General features: G+C 40.4%; 1 protein-coding gene across 13 annotated transcripts in view; it reads right to left on the bottom strand.

Annotated features, from left to right (window-relative positions):
• PITPNM2 (phosphatidylinositol transfer protein membrane associated 2) overlaps positions 1 to 21,794 on the bottom strand; it is a 341,114-nt gene that overhangs the window by 64,979 nt on the left and 254,341 nt on the right. For 12 of the 13 annotated variants that reach the window (XM_044275701.1, XM_044275709.1, XM_044275705.1 and 9 more), the window contains 3 exons: positions 21,211 to 21,455; positions 12,386 to 12,575; positions 10,902 to 11,021 (listed from right to left, as the gene is read on the bottom strand). In XM_044275701.1, the coding sequence (XP_044131636.1) occupies positions 10,902 to 11,021; positions 12,386 to 12,575; positions 21,211 to 21,455 (555 nt within the window). The remainder of the gene's footprint in view (positions 1 to 10,901; positions 11,022 to 12,385; positions 12,576 to 21,210; positions 21,456 to 21,794) is intronic. The other variant, XM_044275704.1, reaches the window with a different exon arrangement.

Raw genomic sequence — 21,794 nt, 5'->3', positions numbered from 1 at the left:
GAAGAGCCCAGGCCCTGACTGTATACAAATTCTTTACTATATCACGTTCTACGAAATATTAATTCCACATTTACTCCCCATATATAACAAAGCTCTGAAAAATACTCCCCTCTCTAGAGCCATGACCAAATCCCATATTACCCTAATTCTGAAAGACTGGAAAGATCATACCCTCTGCCCAAACTTTAGACAAATTTCTCTACTCAACATAGACCTAAAATGAATCGCCAAAATGTTAGCCAATAGGCTAGCAAAGATTTTACCGACACTAATTCATAGGGACCAAGTTGGATTAGTCAAGAACAGAGAGGGAAAACACAATACCGCAAGAGTGCTCAATATTCTGCACTACGTTAAAAATAAATCCTTGCCTCTAGTTCTTCTCAGCACTGATGTTGAGAAGGCTTTTGACAGGGTCCGCTGGTCTTTCATGAATCTAATTTTAAGTTCTCAAAATTTTCCAGACCCTTTCGTACACACAATAGATGCCATGTATTCAAATGCCTCTGCCTCAATATCAGTTAATTATATTATTTCTGACCCCTTCAGAATTAGCAATGGTATTCGGTATGGATATCCTCTTTCTCTCCTTTTTGTTCTGACACTTGAACCTTTACTACAAGCTATTAGACTAGATACAGATATTAAAGAGATAACTGGGTGATCAAGAGCACAAAATAGCTGCATTTGCAGATGACATGTTAGTAATGGTTAGTAATCCAGATACAGCACTTCCCAAGATTTATAAACATTTAGAAAATTATAGCCTCCATTCTAACTTCAAAGTTAACCACAATAAATCCCTGAAAATATGCACTGGCATCTCAAAAACCTACAAACAACGTCTGGAACAAGACTCACCTTTTAACTGGTCCTCTCCCCACCTGACTTATTTAGGGGTGAAGATGAGCACAGATCCTAGCCAACTTTTCACTCTAAATTATTCACCTCTCCTAAATAAGATCATGGAAGAACTTACCAACCTTGATATACCCATACTATCATGGTTTGGTAGAAAAAACATCCTCATGTCACTGGTACTACCTAAACTAACCCCTGTCCCATCTTCATTCTACGCAACATTGAGATCCCTTTTTAGGACCTTCATCTGGAATAAGAAAAAAGCCTGTATATCTTATAAAGCCTTAACCTATCCTAGAGAGAAAGGGGGAATTGCCCTCCCAGACCCAGAGTTATACGGTAGAGCAGTCCTTCTCGTCAGAGTGGTCGATTGGCTGAGAGCCCCTCCTCATAAATCGTGGTTCCCTATGGAACAAGCTATGTTAGGATCCATGTTTAGAGCCTTCTTATTGGGACAAAAAACTCCCAACCTAATACCTCTTCTATCATGAAAGCTACCTTTCAAGCTTGGGATAGATTACAGGGTTCACAATACGAGATTCCTCACCCCTCCCCAACATTATTATTCAGTGATGTACTTTAACTAGCCCCTAATGCCCTTCGCGACAGTCTTCCATCTTTTTATCAAGCACTCTGACATCCGGATTATTGACCTATACCGGGACAATCGCCTCCTTTCCATAGAAGACATGAGCACTCTACTGGGCACTTCTCCAGCTAATATTAATTCACTATATTTTCTCCGGGCATACATAAACCAACAGGTTCATTTGAGTAACCTACTTCGGCACCTTACTTTGTTTGAAAGCCTGATTAGTCAAGCACAATCTCCTACCAAAACCATCTCAAAGCTTTATAGCAGATTGAGAACCCCAGCTAATTCTACTACTCTGGCTTTTATTAGGCTATGGGAAAAAGACCTAAATAAAACTTTCAACAGCCAGGAAGTAATATCTTTCTCGCCACACAAAATGTCCAGATGTGTAAAAATACAGGAGAATGGATATAAAATCACCACCAGATGGTATACAGGTGAAACTCAAAAAATTAGAATATTATGCAAAGTTCATTTATTTCAGTAATGCAACTTAAAAGGTGAAACTAACATATGAGAGAGACTCATTACATGCAAAGTGAGATTTCAAGCCTTTATTTGTTATAATTTGGATGATTATGGCTTATAGTTTATGAAACTCCAAAGTCACAATTTTTAGGTACCCTTTGCTCAGGGGATATGGATTAATTGGCTGAATAGAGTGTGACACTTGAGCCTAGAATATTGAACCTTTTCACAAAATACTTCAATGGTGGGAAGGAATTTTCCAAATTAGCAACCAAATATGTGGAACAACGTTCCAACCCTCCCCGGAAATAGCCCTTCTAAACTTATACACACGGTGCCCACAAATATCCAACTTAGGCCTGTTCAGGCATTTAATTAGCACAGCCAGAATTCTCATCCCGAAGCACTGGCTCTCCCCTGACATCCCATCTAGCGAACATTAGTTGCTTAAAGTAGATCAGATTTACAAATTGGAAGAAATTTCTTCCTGGGAAAAGAGATCGATTTCACAAAAATCTGGCACAATCGGGAAAACTTAGAGGTAAACCCAAAATACAATATTAACACGACTAATGTCTGACCCGCTCCAGAACAGTGATAATTTTTTAATTACCATATGACCTGCAACTTTCCAATGACTTACCGACATGTTATGTTTTAGTAATAATAATTCCTATTGGAAGTTCGTGATCCTCCACCTGTTGTTAATATCTCTATTCAATGTATGTATTCTTACCTTTTGCTTAATAAAGCATTTAAAAAGTAATGAGCAGGATATGTTTGTATCTGTTTTGATTATGGTTGTACAAACTTATGTATGATGTGTTATGTCTTATATAAAGATATAAAAAAAAAAAAACACAATGGAAGGCAGACAACGTGCGGAATCTGCACCAAAATAGCAGAAACAAAAAACACCATGAGAAGAAATCCTTAGGGGGTTATGCTGTATCCTCCATATTAAAATTTTTACAATGTACTTTTAGATTCTTTTTTTTATTGGCAGGAAATATGTGGAACAAATTTCTACCCACTTACATAGAACATGCAAATCTACCAGGTTAAAGGGAATGTCGCCTACAATTTTTAAAATGTTTATGCTATGTCTGATGGTAAAAAATGAAAATCAGACATCATTATAATACATGACGATACATTTCTAACAAAGCTAGGACCAGCCATGTTCCACACATGGGTCCAGAGATCTCCACATCCACTGCTCCAATTGCTCTGCTAGATTGTGTTCAGCCTAGCAGCTCGGGGGGCTTGTCCTTTCTCCTGCAGCTCTCTCCCTGTGACTGGCACAGTTTCTAACATAACATATGGCTGGTGGCAGTTGAAGATTTAACCCCTTCTACCCCAGGCCAGTTTTCGCCCTTCTGCCCAGGTCATCTTTTGCAAATCTGCATGTGTCACTTTATGTTGTAATAGCTTTGGAACACTTATTTATCCAAGCCATTCAGAGACTTTCTCGTGACACATTGTTCTTCATGATAGTCATAAATTTGAGTCAATATATTTCACCTTTATTTATAAAAAAATCCCAAATTTACCAAAAATTTGTAAAAATTCGCAATTTGCAAAATTTCCATTTCTCTGCTTTTAAAACAGAAAGTGATACCTCATAAAATATGTATTACTTAATGTAGACATATGGGAAATGTTATGTTGACGTCATTTTATTTTTTTAGGACGTTAGAAGGCTTAGAAGCAATTCTTACATTTTTTAAGAAAATTTCCCAAACCCACTTTTTAACCCCTTAGGGACACAGCCTTATTTCACCTTCAGGACCAGGCCATTTTTTGCTAATCTGACCAGTGTCACTTTATGTGGTGATAACTTTAAAACGCTTTGACTTATCCAGGCCATTCTGAGATTGTTTTTTCGTCACATATTGTACTTCATGACACTGGTAAAATGAAGTCAAAAAAATAATTTTTTTTTGCAGAAAACATTACCTAATTTACCCAAAATTTTGAAAAATTTGCAAATTTCAAAGTTTCAGTTTCTCTACTTCTGTAATACATAGTAATACCCCCAAAAATTGTGATGACTTTACATTCCCCATATGTCTACTTAATGTTTGAATTATTTTGGGAATGATATTTTATTTTTTTGGGATGTTACAAGGCTTAGAAGTTTAGAAGCAAATCTTGAAATTTTTCAGAAATTTACAAAAACTCAATTTTTAGGGACCAGTTCAGGTCTGAAGTCACTTTGTGAGGCTTACATAATAGAAACCACCCAAAAATTACCCCATCTAAGAAACTACACCCCTCAATGTATTCAAAACTGATTTTACATACGTTGTTAACCCTTTAGGTGTAGCGCAAGAGTTATTGGCAAATGGGGATGAAATTAGCGAATTTCATTTTTTTGTCTAATTTTCCACATTTAACACATTTTTTCCACTAACAAAGCAAGGGTTAACAGCCAAACAAGACTGTATCTTTATTGCCCTGACTCTGCTGTTTACAGAAACACCCAATATGTGGCTGTAAACTACTGTACGGCCACACAGCGGGGTGTAGAGTGAAAGGTGCGCTGTTTGGTTTTTGGAGGGCTGATTTTTATGGACCGGTTTATTTACACAGTGTCCTGTTTCAACCCCCCTGATGCACCCCTGGAGTAGAAACTCCCTAAAAGTGACCCCATTTTGGAAACTACGGGATAAGGTGGCATTTTTTGGGGGACTATTTTTAGGGTAAATATGATTTTTGGTTGCTCCATATTACATTTTTGTGAGGCAAGGTTAACAAAAATTTAAATTCTGAAATTACATCTCCATTTGCCATAAACTGTTGAGGAAACACCTAAAGGGTTACTAAAGCTTGTATAATCAGTTTTGAATACCTTGAGGGGTATAGTTTCTTAGATGGGGTCACTTTTAGAGAGTTTTTACTCTAGGGGGGCTTCAAAAGGGACATAGTGTCAATACAAAAGGTCATCAAAATCGGCCTTCCAGAAACCATGTTGGTCCTTTCCTTTTGCGGCCTGCCTTTTACTGATACAGCAGTTCACAACCACAAATGTGGCATTTCTGTAAACTGCAGTATCAGGGTAATAAATTTACTTTTGTTTGGTTGTTAACCCTTGTTTTGTTACCGGGAAAAATGGATTGAAATGGAAAAGTGGCAAAAATAGCGGTTTTGGCACCGTTTTTTTTTTTTTAAGTCTAAGTGTCTTTTTTTTTTTATCCGATTATCTTATGTGGGGGCTCATTTTTTGCGGGATGAGATGACGGTTTTATTGGCACTATTTTGGGGGCTTTATGACTTTTATAGCTTGCTATTAAACTTTTTGTTATGTAAGGTGCCCCAAAAAATTCTTTTTTTGCACCTATTTTTTTTTTTTGGGACCGTGTTAATCTGGGGGTTTGGGTCATGGGGTATTTTTATAGAGGAGATTCTTACGGACAAGGCGGTACCTAATAAGTCAACTTTTTTTTACAATTATTTAGGTTTTTGACTATTATCTTTTTTGATACAAAAAAATAAATTTTTGTATCTCTAAAGTCTAAGTGTAATTTTTTATTTATTTTTTATCCGATTATCTTATGTTATCATTTTTTGCAGGATGAGATGACTGTTTTATTGGCACTATTTTGGGGGCTATATGACTTTTAGATCGCTTGCTATTAAACTTTTTATTATGTAAGGTGACAAAAAAAAACTTTTTTTGCACCTTTATATTTTTTTTTTGCTGGACCGTGTTAATCTGGGGGGTTAGGTTAATGGGGTAGTTTTATAGAGGAGATTATTACCGACGCGGTGATACCTAATATGTCTACCTTTAATAAATTATTTTAGTTTTTTTGGGTGTCTCAAGTCTGAGAACCATTTTTTTTTTTTTATCCGAGGTCAGTGCTAAATTGGGATACAAATTTAGTACTCCATGGAAGTGTGATACTCCCTGAAGCAACAGTCAATGCAGAGGCCCGGATGATCGGGGTACGTGTCGCACTGAGTAGTGGTGTCCTTCCGTATCCCCCTCCTGCAACACACTCTGCACTTTTTTGGGGTTCGTCCCTTCTTTCCAGTATGGGGACCACACTTGGAAAGTGTTGGCCAGGGACGATCCGGGCGCCTACAGTTCCCGAGGTACTCCGGCCTGCTCTTTCCCGGTCCGAAAAGATCAGGGCCTTGAGGACTGCCTCATAGAACTGGAGGAATGTCCCTGTGCTGCCAGCGCTTCGGGATAGTACAAAATAGTTGTACATGGCAATCTGTACCAAGTAGACCGCAACTTTTTTGTACCATGCCCGGGTTTTGCGCATGGCGTTATATGGCTTGAGGACTTGATCCGAGAGATCAACTCCTCCCATATACCGATTGTAGTCGACGATACAATCGGGCTTGAGGACCGTTGCCGCGGTACCTCGCACAGGGACAGGGGTGATGCCGTTACCATGAATTGTGGACAGCATAAGGACATCCCTCTTGTCCTTATACCTGACCAACAACAGGTTTCCAGTGGTAAGGGCACGGGTCTCACCCCTGGGGATAGGTACCTGGAGGGGGTGGGCAGGGAGGCCGCATGGATTTTTCCGCACGGTCCCTACAAGCGGACGTGGATCTGGCGGCAAGGGACTGGAACAAGGGGATACTGGTATAAAAGTTATCCACGTACAGGTGGTAACCCTTATCCAGCAGTGGGTACATAAGGTCCCACACAAGTTTCCCGGTAACACCCAGAGTGGGGGGACATTCTGGGCGTTGAATTCGGGAATCTCGCCCCTCGTATACACGAAATTTGTAAGTGTACCCTGAGGTACTCTCACAAATTTTGTATAGCTTCACGCCATACCTCGCCCGCTTTGAGGGCACATACTGGCGGAAAATGAGTCTCCTCTTGAACGCAATGAGAGACTCATCAACCGCGACCTCCCTTCCAGGTACATAGGCCTCTATGAATTTGGCCCCAAAGTGATCGATGACCGGCCGTATCTTATACAGACGGTCATGGGCAGGATCACCTTGGGGGGGACATGCTGCATTATCGGAATAATGCAGACATTTCCGGATGGCCTCAAACCGGGAGCGTGTCAGGGCCGTACTGTAAAGTGGGGTCTGGTATAGGACGTCCCCACTCCAGTACAGCCTGACACTGGGTTTCTTGACCAGGCCCATATGCAGCACGAGGCCCCAAAATGTCCTCATTTTGGCTGCACTGACCCGTGTCCAGCCACCGGGCCTGGCCAAAAAGGAGCCCGGGTGTTGAGCGACGAACTGTTGGGCGTACAGATTCGTCTGTTCCACCATTAGATTTACCAGTGGGTCACTGAAAAAAGGACTAAAAAAGTCATATTCAGCGTAGCCCACTGTGGAAATCTGGATTCCTGATTGGCCTACAAAACCAGGAATCACGGGCTCGTATCGCTCTGGGCTACACCAGACAAGTTCACCGGCAGGGTGCTCCGGTGGATTTAACAGGTGGGCCGGGAAACCAGTACGAGCCCCAATGCCATTGGGTATTTAAGGCAAGCTGACCTCTGCCTTTTCATCTTTTTGACCCTCTACCTCTTGCCCTGACCTCTGGACTGTTTACTGGATTGCATTACCAATGCTGATTTTGGCATGTTTTCTGACTACGGTTTTGTTTGATCCCTTGATGCTCCACACCAGTGCTTCTTGAATAGAACAGAGCAGTTGTAATTACACTCTGTCTCATTCAAGTGAATGTGAAGAAGGAACTGTAATTACACCTGCTCGCTACTACAATGGTGTGTTGCATTCTCTGCAAACAGCTAATTGGTGGGGGTGACAGGAGTTGGAACACCACCAATCTGATATTGATGACTTATCCTGAGGATAGGTCATCGATATCAGAAGCCAGACAACCCCATTAAAACATTCTGAAATGCAATCCTTGGACAAAGGGATATAGCTTCTCAATCGCATAAATCAGGTTGATCAGTTAGGGCTCGCTAACAAGGGAGCCATATAATATTAATAATAATAGCATTACTTAGTACAGCAGCTAAACAGAGTGCCACAGGTGAAGAAAGCTAAAAAAAAAAAAATGGTAATATTGTGTACTGTAGGTAAGAGCTGTATGCAGTTTTAAAAAATGGGGAAAAAAAAATAGGGGTACTACCCAGATACAGTTAAGCAGAAGGAAAAAAAGAAACAATTTTCTAAGAAGGATTTTAGAGACCTCTGAAAAACCTAAAGAGGAAGGAGTCCTTTAGAACCCTGTTACTTGAAACTCCATGTTTTGTGCATGCCACAGATTTTCCTAACGTCATCTGATCCCAAGTGGTTTGGCCGAAAGACATTAAGGAGTTGATGTTTATTTTCTAAAGTGCCATTATGGTGTAATTTAATCAGCCTGACCTAATGTAACCCATTTGTGAGGAGAAAAGTGTTAGAGAAGTCAAAAAGCTGTAGTCCATATTATGACATTCAAAAGACAATTGAAGTTGCATTTGTGCAATGAAATAATAAAACCAGAGCAAAAGATTTAAAGTGTTTCATGATGCAATTAAACACGTATACGCTTTCATTTTTCTGCCATATATTAGAAAAAGAACATGGACAAACACCCTTTTCCCTTAGCACTGTTGTACCACTGCCGAGCATCTAAATATCCTCTCTCACAATAAGAGCACAGTGGACATCAGGATATTGGACGACATGGGTGTTCACATTACAGATTCTTATGCTACACTATACTCCACATAACTGTCCATCTCTTCTCTGCAAATTGAGGCTACTTCCTGAAAGCTGCAGCTGCTACCATATTTCATGAACTGGAAGCTGTTACCGTAATTCCCTAAAAATTTTTATTTTTTTTAATCAAACCTACTATATCTTTTTAGGGCTCTTTTGGTTGCGGTTTAAAATCATATCCTGAAGATTATACAATTGATGTCTCTCTGATTCCTATGAAGAGACTCATGGGGTCATTTATCAAACTGGGGTAAAGTAGAACTGGCTTAGTTGCCCATAGCAACCAATCAGCTTTCACCTTTCATTTTCCAAAGGAGCTGTAAAAAAATGAAAGCAACCAATCAGATTCCACCTATCGGGAACTAAGCCAGTTCTACCTTACACCAGTTTGATAAATTACCTCATCAATTTCTACGGTGGCACATTCCATCTTATACATGCATTGACTCAAGGGAGGGCTTGGAGGACCTAACTTTCTAAAATACTATTAGGCTGGGTTCACACCTGAGCGTTTTACAGCGCGTTCCTACGTGCTGTAAAACGCTCAACAAGGAGAAACCAATGCTTCCCTATCGGCATGGTTCTCACCTGGGCGTTTTACAGCGCGTACGATCGCGCTGTAAAATGCCTGACGCCCCAAGAAGTACGTGAGCTTCTTTGGGGCGTCTTGTCACCCGTTCCCGTACATAGACTTTCGGGAACGCGCGACAATGGGCGTTCGCTTGTCTCTGTATGCGCGATTGCAAATGCCGGTACAATCGCGCATACAGAGCGCTCCATCGCGAACGCTCAGGTCTGAACCCAGCGTTAGATTGGCCAGAGAGCCTTTCATTCGTCTTGGGTCCCTTGCAGACGAGCGTGAGTGGATTAGGTGCGGATGCGCTCAGTGAATAATGCGCGATTTCGCAAGTACATTCAGTTTTTATCGCGCGGGTGCAATGCGATTTAGGAAAACGTATTTTTTCCTTAAAGTCCAATGCGTCTCATAGTTTGAAAAATAGGGTAACTAGTTAGAGCCACCATCCTGCAAAAGAGCCTAAATCCCCCATACCAACTCTGTTTAGCGTTTGTCTTGTCTGACAGTCTTACTTGATGCCTGTGTCATTTAAAATGTATTGTGGTTCAGCCACTATTTTTATTTTAACATTCGGTTTCTCTCAAAGGATTTTTCCATTGTTTAAAAATATAATATGGGCATTGTTTTTTTATGGCTATTTATTGTTCTTTATACTTGGTTTGTCTTATTTCTTTGTACAATGTTATATTTGGACAAAAAGAAAAAAATACAATACAGTTATTGTAAAAAAAAAAAATTGCCCCATATTTACTAATCCTATTAGATGGTGTGAACTTTGGCAGGTTGTTTAGACCTTTGCAGGGGCTCAGACTTAATGATAAATGTGGTTGAGGACAGACACTTTTGTCTAACTCTATACTAACTAATAGTTGGCTTACTTTGTGACAGAATTTTATACCAGGATTGTGGTGGAATTTTTTCACAAAACAATGCATCTTAGGCCATGTCCCCTCTCCTGCAAAGCTCTGCACCCACTTAAAGTAAACAAAAATACCATAGCACTTAATACATGCATCAATAAGCTTGCTTTTATTGTACAAAATGCAGTTTGTTTAATATATTTATAGTATACAGCCACTCATGAAAAAGGACATTTGGGACATTTATTCACCTTCCTCTGCAACATTAGACTGTGGCTGAAAGCTATAGGGCATATAGGCATTTTCTGTCCAATTCCTTCATGCCCTCCAGATTATAGCCACAGTTTCATGTTGCCGAGGAAGGTCCATAAATGACCAAAATGTCCTTTTTCATGAGTTGCTGTATACTATGAATATGTGAAACATTCTGAATCGCACTGGATTTTGTACAGTGGTATTTTCAACTAAAACTGTATGGCTTTGCAAGCCGTTCACTTGGCACCACCATAATGAAATGAAATTGTTTATAGTAGTACAGATGTGGAATAAATCCCCAAAAAGTGTAGAAACCCTAGTTTCCCCAAATTGTGCCAAAACTGCGCCAATTTGTGCCAATTTTTACACTGATTTTAGGGGCAGACACAATAAATCTGGAACTGTATTTTATTTTTCTGAGATGCATAAGACTTTCATTTGAAAGTCATGAAATCTAATTGTAAGAAAGATAGATGTTTTACCTGTTGCAGTCAAACTCATAAACAGCCATGGGTAGGTTACTTATCAGTTTGTCCCATGGAAGGATTAGTTAAAGACTATGTAATTTTTTATATAATGGACAGATAGAGTAACATGATTCATTGTGGGATACCTGAACACTCACAACACTTCCTCTTCGGCTGCTGTTCTGGCTTTCAGACACAGTTTGATTGCTGTAACATAAGGCATCAAATCCTAAAATTCCCCCAACACAGTCACCAACCAAACAAACCTGGAAGAAGAATAAAAATACAATTTAAAACAGCTTTAAAATAGGAAGACTTCAGTTTTAAGCTTTAGAGTTTCTACGCTTCCTATATTACCTTGCATTTCTAGTTTTCTTTGTTAGAAATATCTGCTAGCATTATAATCACGTCATCTACCAAGTTTGATGTTAAGTTAAAGGGGTTATGCAGTGCCACAATATTGATGAACTAAATAAAAACAGTATGGCTCAGGAAAGGCTGAGAGTAAAAAAAAAAAAAAAAACTGAAATGCAAAAAAGGAAAAATCCTCTGGGGCTCAAGGGGTTATGGCCACCCGTAACATACTGGACTGACACCTTCTGCTATATTTAAGTCCTCCAATTCTTCAAGCTGCATATTTGTCATCCTCAATTGTAAAATGCAAAGCTTAAAATTCTTAAACCTTACATCTGCATAACACTGGAGAAAAAAAAAGCTATAAAGTGCTGTTGAAATGGTGTCACAGCCCATAACAAATATGCAATATGTTCCCAGGGCATACCTGCTGTGTTTTACAGGTTGTAGAGGCAGCATTGTTCATAAATGGTAGGAATCCCTTACAATTAGGCACTTTCACATGAGATTATTTTTCTGTAACTGACAAATATAAAAAAGAACCCACTGAAGACCTTGCTTCAGCCCCTTAATACTCATTTTTCTTCTAGCTGTTCATTTGATGATAAAACACCAGTGGGTGTATCTGTTATTTTGCTGATGATCTCCTGTACTGTGCAGTCCTTACAGAGGACCTGTCACCACTCCTGACCTGCCTGTTTTAATAGCTTCATGCATTCCCCATATAATAACAATTCTGGAGCATCCCGTCTTTCGGCTCTATGATGTGCCATTTCATTTATTATTTCTACCACAAGTTACGAATGAACTGCAGTAAGGGTACAGTAGGGAGTTAACCAGCTGGTGGGGGTGTGTGTGTCCCTGCACAGACTCATTCTATCCAATCAGTGCTGCCATTTTCAGACTGTGCAGGTACACCCCCCAACTGGTTACCTCCCCTCTATACCCTTACTGCAGACTGCTAGCAATTTATTCATATCTTCTAGTAGAAATAATAAAGGAATGGCACAACATACAGACATAAGACTAGATGCTCCAGAATTATTATTACATGGGGAAGGCATGTAGCTATTAAAACAGGCATGTCAGGAGTGGTGAAAGGTCCTCTTTAAGTTCAGTTTTAAAAACTTCAATAAACAGTTACTGAAGTAAAACTAAAGTAAAAAAAAGTTGAGTAATTTACTTTTTGTTGTTTTTTTTTAACCTTTTTTTGCTTTGCAATTTTTCTCTTTAGAAGTAAGTTCCATAAAAGAATCTCTGGCTTCCTTTAACTCACCTGCCCAGTAAAAGACATGCCTTCTTGTGATTTAGTGAAATCCAAATAGACTTGGTTGGCTCGATGAATAACCATTGCTACAGCTTCCAGGTACTGTGGAGAGGAGGTGGCCAGGAGTGGAAGGGCAGCAAGAGGGATGTGGTCCTGACTGTTTGACAAACAGCCTTCATCATAGCTGTATGGACTCAAGCTACAAATATACAAGCAAAGAATCTGTATTAATTCCACTTTGCTACTCAACATGTATCAGTAATAACGTGCAGATTGCCAGGGTTCTGAAACATCGCACCAACGCTGATCAGGCGTAGATTCATCCCCAGACGTTGACAGTGGAACAACACAGTTAAGTCAACCTTGAAGTGGAGGAAGCTTGTTACTACAGCTCTGTTTCTATTGAACAGCTGATTGAGGTGCACAGTGTCAGACGCCTGCTGATCAGCTAGTGATAGCCTACCCTGAGCAGACGCTGTCCTTTAGTAAAGACTTAACCGCTTTAATCAAAGCTATAAAATTATATATCTACATAAAAGGACCAGGTGAAATAATTTACCTTCTCCCTGGCCCAGAGTATCAACACTCTGAGGAAGGGGCTGGGAAGTGAATACAGTACAGGTTTAGCTTCTGTGCAGTGACGGTAATGGTGCCGCCCTCATTGCACTAAAGTCATCATTTGCATATTTAAAAAAAATCATTTTACCTGCAAGGCTAGCCACGGATCGCTATAACAATGGCACTGTTGGAATTAGGTAAGCTAAGCCTGTTTGGCACTATGCTTGGTTGAATAGCAATGTATCTGATGACAGCCTCCCTTTAGCTGTATCTATAAAGACACACTACCAGAAAATCCAAAAAAATTAAAAAAAACTAAATGTGATTGAGCTGAGATTAACAAAGTATAACCTGCTACTGGTGTTTGGTCAATGATCTCACAACCAAGGTGGGGCACTCTTTATTTTGGGTTCTGCAGCAGGGTGTATGTTGAGGCAGGGTCACATTAATACTAGGTGGCATTTCGCATTGCCATCATACAGGCTGTCACTATGGCAAGGTAACAGTCATACAGATGCTGGATATCCCCAAGTTCTTTAAGCTTAGACCCGTAGTTCAGCCAAGGTGCATGGGAGATACATCACCCCATCCAGTCCCAGAAATTCTTGATGGAGGACAGATCTGGTAATCGCGCTGGCCAGGCGAGCTGATGGATGCCCTGAAGAGCATGATGTGTATGTAGCATGGGTGCTATTTTGTTGGGACACCACTGGGGAGATTAATCAAAACTGGTGTAAAAGGAAAACTGGCTTAGTTGCCCAGATCAACTAATCAGATACTTCCTTTCATTTTCCAAACCTTTGCACCAGTTTTGAGAGTTTTGATAAATCCCCATGTTTCCTTAGTCAAAAAAGGCAGTAGGACTGGTACCACAATGTCCTGGACATACCAAAGACTGGTCAATTTCCCCTCCACAAATATCAGACAGAAACAGCCATGGCATTTAATGGCACCCCACACCAAGACATCTGGTGCTGGTCCTGTGTGTTCTTCCACTGCATGATGGCAGTGGGTGGTCTTCAGTCCTCCTGTGAACTCTAATGTGGCCATCGTTAGTACCAAGGCAGAACCTGCTTTCATGATTGAACACTACGGTTTGCCACTGAGGGCCGCATCAAAGTTTGCAGGTGGGCTAGAGAGCACCGACTGCCATTGTGGTATTTGAGGGGTATTCCCTGTGGTTTAAAAAAATAATACAAATTTGGAAATCCCTGTAAAATCATGCGACGCGATGCGATTAATTGGCTATAAAACGATCCATCATGGTTCTGTCAGAAATTGAAGTCTTGAGACAAGTGTGAACTGGGAAGCATGACAATTATTTTTCTCCTTGAAAAAAAAAAGGCTAAGAAACATTTACTGCGCAAAATCTTGCAATGTTTACATCAGTCAGCTGAAAGAATTTCTAGAACAACTTGCCAGACAAAGATGTTTAATCTGTATGCTATATTATGATAGCACATTATAGTGTAACACCTTCTATAATGTGCTATCACAGGATGTCACATTATAATCAGCTACAGATGTCAGAGGAGTGATAACGGAGCAACCCTGCACAATACTGGAGGCAAAACAGCTTACATTGAGCTCAGCCGTAGAACGATCAGCAGCAGTTGTCCAGGCTGGCTCACATTTTGTTACAGCTGAAGTCTAAAAAAAAAAAAAAAAGCTCCAAGAGGAAAAGAGATGGGACTGTTTTAGGGTGGAAGAAACCCATAAATAAAAACAGCATATCATGTGGATATTCCATAAATGCCTGTGTTGGAAATGCCACTTTAATGGAGCTCCTCAGTACACACAACATGCTTCAGAGCTGACTGCACTCTATAGAGCTGCACTGCACTCTATAGAGCTCACTGCACTCTATAGAGCTCACTGCACTCTATAGAGCTCACTGCACTCTATAGAGCTCACTGCACTCTATAGAGCTCACTGCACTCCAGTGTTGGTAATAGGAAGCCATCGCTGCAACAAGTCAGATCATAAATATTGCAATTCCACTCACAATAAACTGTGAGAGGAATTATTACAAACCGGAAGCATTTAGGAATCACAGCATCTCAGCCAAGAAGTGGAAAGTGGAAAACCACATGAAGTTACAGAACAGGGGTCGCTGCGCGCTGAGGCACATAGTGCATAAGTCACCAACGCTCTGCTGACATCTGGCATTAACATCAGCACAAAACTGTGTGCCTGGAGCTTTATGGCATGGATTTCCTTGGGCAGGCAGCTGCATGCAAGGTTTATGTCACCAAGCACAATGCCAAATGTCAGATGAAGTGGTGTAAGGCCATCACTGGATTCTGGAGTAGTGGAAACATGTTCTGTGGAGTGATGAATGACACTTCTCTATCTGGCAGTCTGATGGACGAGTCTGGGTTTGGTGAATGCCAAGAGAACGTTACCTTCCTGACTGCACTGTGCCAACTGTAAAGTTTGGTGCATGAGAGATAATGCCATGGGGTTGTTATTAAGGGTTTTTCCTAGGCCCCATAGTTCCAGTAAGGGGAGATATCACTATGCTTCGGCATACCAAGACATTTTGGACAATTGTATGCTTCTAGGTTGGGCAAGACCCCTTTTTTGTTCCAGCATGACTGTGCTCCAGGGCACAAAGCAAGCTCCATAAAAGCATGACTGGGGAGTTTGGTGTGGAAGAACATGACTAGCCTGCACAGAGCTCTGACCTCAACACCATTGAACACTTTTGGCATGAACTACAGGTATAAAGATTGTGAGCCGGGCCCAGTCATCCAACATCAGTGCCTGACTTCACAAATGCTCTTCTACATGAATGAGACACACTCCAAAATCTTGTAGAAAGCCTTCCTGCAAAAGGGGGACCAACTCCACATTAATGCCTGTGGATTTAGAATGGGGTGTCATAAAAGGTCCTGTAGGTGTAATGTCCCAATAGTTTTGTCCATATACTGTATCTGCAAGTCTATCCAATGGACGAGGCTAGGCAATTTGCCATTTTTGAGATTAATGATTCCTTTGGTCAATATTTTCTGTACCTTCAACTGAAAAACAGCTTGTACTGTTTTGGTACATTTTTCTCTTTGGACGGTCATACACACTAAGATGCTGCATATTTCTAGGTAAAAAACACTGAACGAAACAAAACACAACATATAATGCAAAGTGCCTAAGTGATTGCATACAATAGCAATAATATTTACCTGCATACACAGTTCCCCTTCCAAATCCAAGCTGACAACATCATTCTGCATTTCAACCACATCTAGCCTTCAGTCTAAAGCATTGCTACATTGGCTCAGATATGAGCAAGAACCCCAGGTATGGGCTGAGGTTTCTAGAATGTCAAACTGCCAAGTTTCAACTAGTGTGATTACATACATTAAGGGTGGGTGTTCACATAGTAGCCCCAGGGTGCTAGTGTGCTATGCGATTATATTAGCAGCTACAAAAAAAAAAAACCTGCCTCTCAAGCTTGGTTTACATCATGTTTTCGTCTTACGTTTAACGTATACAAAAAACGTATATGCTAAACGGCTGTCACTGGCATCTATCATCAAAGATTTGTTGAAAAAAGTATACATTTTGTGCTGGATTCTGCGCAATGAATAAAGTGTAGTGTATTGCGCTTTTGCATCCTTTTTTTCTCAAAGTATATGTTAAATGTAAGGCAAAAACATGATGTGAAGTGAGCCTTATTCTGCACCGCTTCATGATCATGAGTATGTACAGTATGTTTACACTGGTAAGCTGTGTGTGCATTATCAGGTGCCAGGCTCTGGGAGGTAGTGATTCAATTCTACATGAACCACAAGGGGCTGCAAGAACTACGAAATAACTCTCAGCATAATGTACATTGAGTACAACCCTACTCTTCATTTTATTCTATTGTATATCTTTCTGCAACTTAGACAGTGAGCCGGGGATGTAATGAATAAATGTGAAAACTGAGGCGTATAACAAGCGCCGGCTGTATACTTAGTGTGGTCCTCAGAGTGCCTGATGAAGGGCGATTATTACGCCTGAAACGTTGCAACTGACAAAAAAAAAAAAAACACCTATTCCGGCTGAAATAACATGAAATAAAATCATTTAATTATCACTTAAAAAAAAGGAGTGCTGTCTAAATATTTGTAAAACTGAGGCGTTTGTTATACCATTTGCAAAGGATCAATACTCTGTAATCTGTTCAAACCATATACAGACGTGGACAAAATTGTTGGTACCCTTTGGTCAATGAAAGAAAAAGTCACAATGGTCACAGAAATAACTTTAATCTGACAAAAGTAATAATAAATTAAAATTCTATAAATGTTAACCAATGAAAGTCAGACATTGTTTTTCAACCATGCTTCAACAGAATTATGTAAAAAAATAAACTCATGAAACAGGCATGGACAAAAATGATGGTACCCCTAACTTAATATTTTGTTGCGCAACCTTTTGAGGCAATCACTGCAATCAAACGCTTCCTGTAACTGTCAATGAGACATCTGCACCTCTCAGCAGGTATTTTGGCCCACTCCTCATGAGCAAACTGCTCCAGTTGTGTCCGGTTTGAAGGGTGCCTTTTCCAGACTGCATGTTTCAGCTCCTTCCAAAGATGCTCAATAGGATTGAGGTCAGGGCTCATAGAAGGCCACTTTAGAATAGTCCAATTTTTTCCTCTTAGCCATTCTTGGGTGTTTTTAGCGGTGTGTTTTGGGTCATTGTCCTGTTGCAAGACCCATGACCTGCGACTGAGACCAAGCTTTCTGACACTGGCTAGTACATTTCTCTCTAGAATTCCTTGATAGTCTTGAGATTTCATTGTACCCTGCACAGATTCAAGACACCCTGTGCCAGACGCAGCAAAGCAGCCCCAGAACATAACAGAGCCTCCTCCATGTTTCACAGTAGGGACAGTGTTCTTTTCTTGATATGCTTCATTTTTTCGTCTGTGAACATACAGCTGATGTGCCTTGGCAAAAACTTCGATTTTTGTCTCATCTGTCCACAGGACATTCTCCCAGAAGCTTTGTGGCTTGTCAACATGTAGTTTGGCATATTCCAGTCTTGCTTTTTTATGATTCGTTTTCAACAATGGTGTCCTCCTTGGTCGTCTCCCATGTAGTCCACTTTGGCTCAAACAACGACGGATGGTGCGATCTGACACTGATGTTCCTTGAGCATGAAGTTCACCTTGAATCTCTTTAGAAGTCTTTCTAGGCTCTTTTGTTACCATTCGGATTATCCGTCTCTTAGATTTGTCATCAATTTTCCTCCTGCGGCCACGTCCAGGGAGGTTGGCTACAGTCCCATGGATCTTAAACTTATGAATAATATGTGCAACTGTACTCACAGGAACATCTAGTTGCTTGGAGATGGTCTTATAGCCTTTACCTTTAACATGCTTGTCTATAATTTTCTTTCTGATCTCTTGAGACAGCTCTTTCCTTTGCTTCCTCTGGTCCATGTCGAGTGTGGTACACACCATATCACCAAACAACACAGTGATTACCTGGAGCCATATATATAGGCCCAATGGCTGATTACAAGGTTGTAGACACCTGTGATGCTAATTAGTGGACACACCTTGAATTAACATGTCCCTTTGGTCACATTATGTTCTGTGTTTTCTAGGGGTACCATCATTTTTGTCCATGCCTGTTTCATGAGTTTATTTTTTTACATAATTCTGTTGAAGCATGGTTGAAAAACAATGTCTGACTTTCATTGGTTAACATTTATAGAATTTTAATTTATTATTACTTTTGTCAGATTAAAGTTATTTCTGTGACCATTGTGACTTTTTCTTTCATTGACCAAAGGGTACCAACAATTTTGTCCACGTCTGTAGTTACATACAGGGGTGCACTTAGCCTTTCTGCTGCCTGAGGCAAAAACTGAAACGGCGCACCCCCTATGCCAATTTCTTAACCTAATCCCTTTACCACAATGAAAGCGCTCTTGCCCCTACCTGGTGCTGCCTGAGGCGATCACCTGGCCTCATTGGTGGTGCACCCCTGGTTAGGTATTTACACATGTCCAAACCTGTGGAATAATTAACTGTACATGCTGACTGGTACAGATTGTGACAGTTTTTCTACAGAACGACTGACAATGATGGGACACGAGGCAGGTACAGTAACTGTAGTTACTGCAAGAAGCTCAAATGGCAAAAGGTGGCATCAGGATAGTTTATGTGACACAAGACCAGCTCCCAATATTCTCAAGTTATAATGATGCTAAAAAGAGAATGGCATTTTTACGTGGATGCTGTATAGCAGTACAGATTGACAGCTGATGGTGCTATTGTTTCAGCCTTATCTTTATTCAATACTTGTGGAATGTATAATATATTTACTACCAAACAGAAAATTACTTTCTTTATTAGATACAGCTTTTTCGGGAAAAGTGGGTGCAGCTTTAGGCTTGTGCAATGCGCGATCTATTTACCACAATTTCTCAGAATTTTCGAATATATAGTGTGTTGTTTTAGGTGTACTGTGGATTAGTAAATATCTGACCTGTTAATGAATCTGGAAAATTTTGCTCAAGGGGATGCTGGTTGATTGCTTGTGCCAGTCCTAGTGAATGTCCCAATAAGTTTGGTTTTGTGCCACGGTGTGCATAGATTTCATGTGAATGCCAAAAGTGTCCCTTGATTTTTTTGGGACTATGTTAGCAACCATGGAAAATTCATGCTAAACTCCCACTTCTCCATCTCTGTTGTGTAAGTACCATCATTAATCATGATGATGCTACTGAGAGCAAGCTGAAGGAGTGGGGGACCTCTGTAAATAACATAGCAATCGCTGTAACTTTCCTCAAGCTCTCTAATGCTGTGTACTGAAGATGTCACAGCAGTGCAAATTACACAGCAAACTCTGGGAGAATGAGCTGGAGGAGTGGAATAAGGGACACAGATCATGCACATCTAGGGCAAATAACCTTGCACTGTATAACACTGATCTCATCCAGATAGTGACAAGTTCACACACGGCAGATTTTGTTGCAGAATTTTCTGCGCCTGAAAACCAGTTCCACTCATTTGAATGGGGTGGCATGCACGTGGATTTCTGCATGCCCCAAACGGGCGAATGGAACTGATTTTCAGGTGTGGAATATTCTGTAACAAAATCTGCCATGTGAAGGCATCCTTACTTTCATGTTAAATAAAAGGGTTATTCCCACCATACAAAGTGATAGCAGACCTTCCAGTCACCTGACTTTGCAGGAGACTGCAGCTGGTTGTATGCAGTTGAACAGAGCTGTGCTGCTGTTCCCTGCACACCAATCTGGCTGGGGTGCCACTGTGCAGGAAAAAATAATGAAGGGGCGAATGCTGAAGTCCCTCCAATGTTAGGATTGGTGTGGGCCCCTGAGGTCAAACTCCCACTGATCATAAAGTGATGTGCCATCAAATTGGGAATACCCTTTTAAATGCTTGAAATATCTTACATTGATCTACCTTCACAAATCACATGAACATAAGCGCGTGCAGCAAAATCCTGCAGATTTGTCGTAAAACCAGAAACTTTTGTGGAGCTTGACCACAGTAATATCCAACAGACTACATCCAGTAGTCCTCTAACTATTGGTAGGAGTCAAAACCTAACTTTTATTATTGCTATTGAAAACGGAATTTTTATATTTTACTGTTAGTATTAAAGTGCAAGAATGTTTAAAAGCACTGCGGTATTGATTACTAAAAAACATTCCCCATATGTGTCTTAGTGGGTAGCTCAAATGTTATATCAAAATGTTTCCACATAGTCTGGGGTAGCGGAGCGCAAGGTCCCCACGATAACACAGTTTTATTACATTTTTATGGGTTTCCCTGTGGCATGATGCACCTTGGCCACTATATTTGGTTTTACACTTAAACATATAAAAAGCAGCTGAACTACAGAAAATAGGTATATCCTGGTAGGGTGCTGTCACATATTCAGTTTTTGAAGCCAAAAATAAGAATGCATCATAAAAGGAGAGGAAATACACTAGATACTACTATACAGAATCCCCTTTAAAAAATAAATAAATCACAACTAGTTGTGGCTTCAAAAACTGCAAAGAAAACTAAATGTGTGGCAGCACCCTTCCACATCAGTGCAGAGATTAAATCCAGCTTTTAATTCATAGATAACTTGCCTGACAAAATGTTAATATAAATCTGTGTATAGGCAAAAAATATTAATGCTTATTGTTTTCCTACATCATCATAATTTATAATTGTATCTAGCTTTGCTTGTTTTGTGCCTTCCCAGGTACTATGACACCAAGGTAGACAATGAGAAAAAAAGATAAAGACTCACTTGGATACCAGTGAAAATGCTTCCGCGCAGATGGCTGGGCAGGGAACGAGCCTGACTGCAATGTGTCCTAAAGCCGCTGGGTAATGCACCCTCATTACTGTGTCAAACACAGACTTGATGGTATTGACGTCACCCTGCTTGGAATTCTGATCTCCGCAGCCAGTATCCAGGATATTACCTCCATGAAGTACCAGGATTAGAACATGGACTTTACATGGTTGCATGGAGGCTTGTGCTGATTCATCCTATATGGAGTATAAAAATAATTATACAATGTTCCATTTACCGCAAGTGGTTTACAGCATTGCCTATTGGGTACTGCAGTTAAAGTGGTTGTCTCATTCAGCAAATAGGATTTATCATGTAGAGAAAGTTAATACAAGCTACTTACTAATGTATTGTGATTATCCATATTGCCTCCTTTGCTGGCTGGATTCATTTTTCCATCACATTATACACTCCTTGCTTTCAGGGGTTATGGCCACTGCTGCAGCGCAGATACGAGGTGGCTGGGATGGGAGCTGCTGAGCATATGTGCTCTGCGTGCTCCCATGGTCCTGGCTACCAGAGAGACCAGTACCTTT

This window comes from Bufo gargarizans, chromosome 1 (assembly GCF_014858855.1).
Source record: "Bufo gargarizans isolate SCDJY-AF-19 chromosome 1, ASM1485885v1, whole genome shotgun sequence".
Lineage (NCBI taxonomy): Eukaryota > Metazoa > Chordata > Amphibia > Anura > Bufonidae > Bufo > Bufo gargarizans.
Note: the sequence above shows the minus strand (reverse complement) of the source record. Positions and strands in the feature narration are given on the sequence as shown.